We start from the raw sequence: 4,689 nt of genomic DNA on the forward strand, positions 1-4,689 counted from the left end.
AGTATCCATCAAATGTCTCATTAACATTTTGCTTAAATTTTTAAATTGCAGTAAGCTTGTAATATTTTATCCACCCCATAATTGTAGAACGTAAAGTTCGTTCTCTTTTCCCTTCTCTCTATAAGTTGAGGTTTTCCAAGTATCTTTTCTGGCATATTATACTTTTCTTCAAATTTTGGCGTTAGAAAACATTACTAATTTTGTTAATGAAAATTGGTTTGAAATCTGACATTTCTGAAAGATTGGACGTGTAACTCTCCATTTGTCACAAATTAGTTGGTTGGCTAATTTGATTTCTTCGGTTCAGGGAAGAATAGCTTCGTATGAAAATGAAACACTTATTGATACGCGGCGCCTTCCTGAGATTCCTTGGAAGGGCGACGTACGGCTAGGCAACTGATGTCAGTGCAGTTGCTGTTCGCCAACTGAGGTCCCCTCCGTACGCTAGACGAGATTGTCAGTGCCGTACGGAAAAACCAATATCAAGAGCAATTGAGAGAACAGAAATGAGAATTCAGAATGAAAGAAAGCTTGATTGCATTAATGAAAACTATTACAGAAAAGCAACGCGGTGTCGAGGGGGAGAGACACCAGTACAGAGAATTGCTTGCTTGCTAGAAAGTTTTGATTGCTTGATCCCCCCTAATAGTACTTAAAAAAAATAATCCAAAGTTACAGGAGTAGACCTAATTAAGCTAGAGAAACATAATGGAAGTGCATGAAATAAACTACTCTATATTTACAATGAAAATGACTTAGTTTTCTATAAGGCAGCAGCAGGTCCGTTGTCAACAGCAGTGTCTTTGGCATCACGGTCTGCGCGCGCGGCGCTGTTGGCTTCTGCCTGCGGCATGGCGCTCGCGAGGGATATCGGTGGGGCGACAGAGGCACCTGCGCGCTTGTCACTTGGCGCGGCCAAGACCACGGAACCGTCCGTGGCGCTAGGCATTGGGAGGATCGCTAGGACGCCACGAGGCGCGCCCAAGGGGTCATGGGGCATGGCTGGAAAGCCGCCCATGACATTATATATGGAGTACTTGGTTTTACATAGATAACGGGATAGTGGACTGTTTCAGTAAAGACAAAGTCATGCTTACTCTAAACAAGTAAAATTGACAGCCACTAAATCGAAGGCTAATTTCACCAATGCTCAGTCATTACTAATTCCGGAATAGAAGGCCAATATATAGCGAACAAATATGAGATCCGTAGTGACAAATTTAACTTATACCCAAAATCCATTAGAATCTCATTTCCTGCTACTAAATTGTTTTTGTTTTTACTCCGATGTCCCGATTAACTAGATTTGCGCCGCATAAGACCATTAAAAAAAAAAACTATCTCCACCATAATTTTTTTCATTACCAGAACTCAAATTCAAGACGTCTAATTAAATATGGAGAAATCATATTCACCCTATTGTAACCCTTAATTAATTACTCTAGTATTTATCAGTTAATGCATTTCTTATTTCTTTTTATTTCCCCCGTGAATTAATGCATTTTTGTTAATGTTTTTCTTAAATCATAGGGAAGCAGTTTTCAAACGTCCTTACCTTTTTTGTCCGTCTTTAAAGTGAGCCATTCGCTTGAATAATTTCTCTCCCTCTATAAATATCACGACCAACATCTACGTACATCCTCATTCCATTCTTGTTTTTCTTCTAACCCCTTCTACTATTTTGAGATCCCAAAAATGGAGAATTTAGATGCCAAAAATATGCCAAGCCCACCACTGAAACCTTACAAATGTTTGTTGAAGACCCAAATTTTCCTGAGAATTTTGGCAACTGCATTCACATTGGCGTCCACTTGGATTATTCTCACCAGCAAGCAGACTGTCACTGTCTTTGGACTTGAGATGGATGCTCGATATAGCTACTCACCAATTTTCAAGTAAAGAATATGAAAAAGCAAATCTTTGGGTTTTTCCTTGAAATTTCTGAATTTGATTTAATATATATCTTCTGATTTTGCTGCTTATTTAGTTTTGTCTGGTTCTCTGCAGGTTTTTTGCGTTTGCAAATATCATTGGATGTGCCTTCTCTGTTTTGTCCCTGTTTCTTGCCTCTGTTTTAAGCCATAAGTGTCTTGACCCAAAGAACTACTTTTACATGTTCCTTCATGATTTGGTACGTCCAATTTGTTTTGGTAGCTTGAATGTCCATCTTTCTAGTAGTATACTCATTGTGTTTATTACTATAAATTGTTAGTAGATCTGGGAAAAGTTGTTGACCAATTGTGGACTTATGCAGACTCAAAGGTAAATGTAAGTCCATTTGGGGGTCTGGAAAAACCATACTTTACTTGCAAGCTTGTAACGTCACGCAATATTGGCATTAAATGATTTGTTTCTTTTCTTATGAGGCCTAAACTTAGACGTCATTTACAATGCATTTCCCTAATTGTTGATTAGTTTTGAGGGAAAATAGCATGTTTGGCCAAACTTCTCCAAGTGCTTTTTATTCAAAGATGATGTGTTTGGCTAAACTTTTGGAAGAAAAAAAAGTGCTTTTCAAAATATACTTAGAAGCAGTTTTTGGCCAAACACTAAATGCTACTCAAAAGTGTTTTTCAAATTAATTAGTCAAACACAAGCTGCTTCTCACCAAAAGTACTTGTAAGAAAGCACTTTTGAGTAAAAATACTTTTTAAAATAAGCTGATTTTTGCAGCTTGGCCAAACATGCTATAAAAGTAGTAGATATTGGTATAATGGTGCTAGCTAGTGTGAATGTATGACCTTTTTCTTTTTCTTTTTTTGTTTCTTTTTGTTGGGCCCCTAAGAACTTTGAAACACATGGTCTTTGGATTTAATTTAGGTTTACGCTGTCGGTATAATTTAACATGTTGTATTAATATGTAAGCTTCCTTATCTTTTTAGGTTATTAATCATACTTTTTATGGACGGTTTATTTATAATTATCTCTAGGTAACATAGTAGTGTAATATTTTGTTTACACGTATCAGTATATACATAGTAGTGTAATATTTTGTTTACACGTATCAGTATACACAATAGTTAAACTGTTACTCTTTTATAAGCCATACATTTCTACTATAAACTTAGTATAAATTTGAAGCAGTAATGTGAATGTTGGAATTTTGTTGTGAGGACAGATTGTGATGGCAGTGCTGCTAGCTGGATGTGCAGCAGCGACTGCAATTGGATATGTGGGGAAATATGGAGAGAGCCATTCGGGATGGATGCCCATTTGTGATCATGTCTCAAAATTCTGTCACAAGGTTACAGATAGCGTCATGCTCTCCTATTTTGCTGTGCTTTTCTACCTCTGTCTCGCTATAATCTCCGCAAATCAATCTAGACAGATCCAAGTTTAACACAGTTTAGAAATATCTTAATTAGCAGTGATGAAGTCCAAAAAGGTTGGTTTAGCTGCAACATAACATAGCAGAAGTAGAAACCAAAAACTGAGCAACTAATGGTTTATTCTTCACTATTTTGAATTGATGCAAGGCTATTTAAGGGATACCCGAGTCCTGAGAGCTGACGATTAAATGAAGCTGGAGATAATTGTTGATCTCAGGATTATGCTCAATTTCAAAGGCCAGTTGCGCGTTGTGTGATCTTAGCAATTGTTATACTGTTCTGAATTGATGCAGCTGATCAATTGCTCTTTCGTATTTTGAGTTCAGCCCTATTTAGCTCAAGTTATTTTTGCTTTTCTTTTATCTTCTTTTCAACTAATTGTATGGAATCTAACGTCACTTGTTTGTATGCTCAAACGATTTTTAGCTCAAAAAGTAAGAACAAAACAATTCCTGCAAAAACCGCTGAGCCAACGAAATGGCAAAATCACAAATAAAATGGCGCATGGGTTCCTGAGTCTTAATTAGGTATTAGGTTCTACACAACGGAGACATGAAACACAACCATCTTGATCTTGGCTTTACAACTTGTATTGGGTGATACCCTTTTTTGCTTGAGCCCGACCGGGTTGGGTCCGGTCCGGAGCAAGTCGGGGCCATCGAACCCGACCTGGATGCAAGGTAGAACGACGGCCACGTCTACAACCGAGGTCGAGTCATTTCGAGACCGTTACAGAGCTCGATATGAGTCACCACCGGATGGAGAAACACACAAGGTCGGAAGCCGGACTCGTAACGGATAACCAAGCGTCGCCGGATATCTCGCCCAAACGTGATTTTCTCAACCACTTCAGGCCATTAAGGCGTAATTACAGGGATCCACGACGTAATCAATTGACCTACCTTATTTTTACCCTTAATCAGAATGTATAAAAGGGGATCTCTCTAAATTCTTAGAGGCATGAAGGACAATCGTTCTAAGCAATATTATATTCTGCGATTATTTACTTTAACAGCAATTGTTGAGTCTTTATCTTTTTTTTTCTTAACCTAAACCTTTTGTATCTTTTAGTTCACGGATCCTTAAAACCCCATATAAATTCAATTGTTATCCGGATTTGAGGGTAAACACAACTAACACAACGCTATTAAGTTAGGTAAATGGGCTATTAGTTTCAGTTTGATCAAGGAAAACACAGCTCACACGCTACCATTTCAACAAATGAAGTGAGAGGCTTGAAATTCCAACAACAAAATATATATAACAAGAGAATCAGAGATACCAAATTTTATGTGGAAAACTTTTTCTATGCAAAGAATACACATTATAGGACCTAGCGTTATAAAAGTACCCTAAATTG

At 37.6% G+C, this 4,689-nt stretch overlaps 1 protein-coding gene across 2 annotated transcripts; it reads left to right on the forward strand.

The window, feature by feature from the left end:
• On the forward strand, positions 1,146–3,670 carry LOC109226905 (CASP-like protein 1F2). Of its 2 annotated transcripts, XM_019391816.1 has the most exons (4): positions 1,146–1,895; positions 2,008–2,131; positions 3,119–3,385; positions 3,477–3,670. In XM_019391816.1, exons 1-3 carry the CDS (start codon positions 1,696–1,698, stop codon positions 3,338–3,340), a joined length of 546 nt encoding a protein of 181 aa, XP_019247361.1. In that variant the 5' UTR covers positions 1,146–1,695; the 3' UTR covers positions 3,341–3,385; positions 3,477–3,670. The 2 variants fall into 2 exon arrangements, with proteins under 2 accessions (XP_019247361.1, XP_019247360.1); XM_019391815.1 differs by having other exon boundaries at positions 3,119–3,670.

Source organism: Nicotiana attenuata, chromosome 6, assembly GCF_001879085.1.
Source record: "Nicotiana attenuata strain UT chromosome 6, NIATTr2, whole genome shotgun sequence".
NCBI lineage: Eukaryota > Viridiplantae > Streptophyta > Magnoliopsida > Solanales > Solanaceae > Nicotiana > Nicotiana attenuata.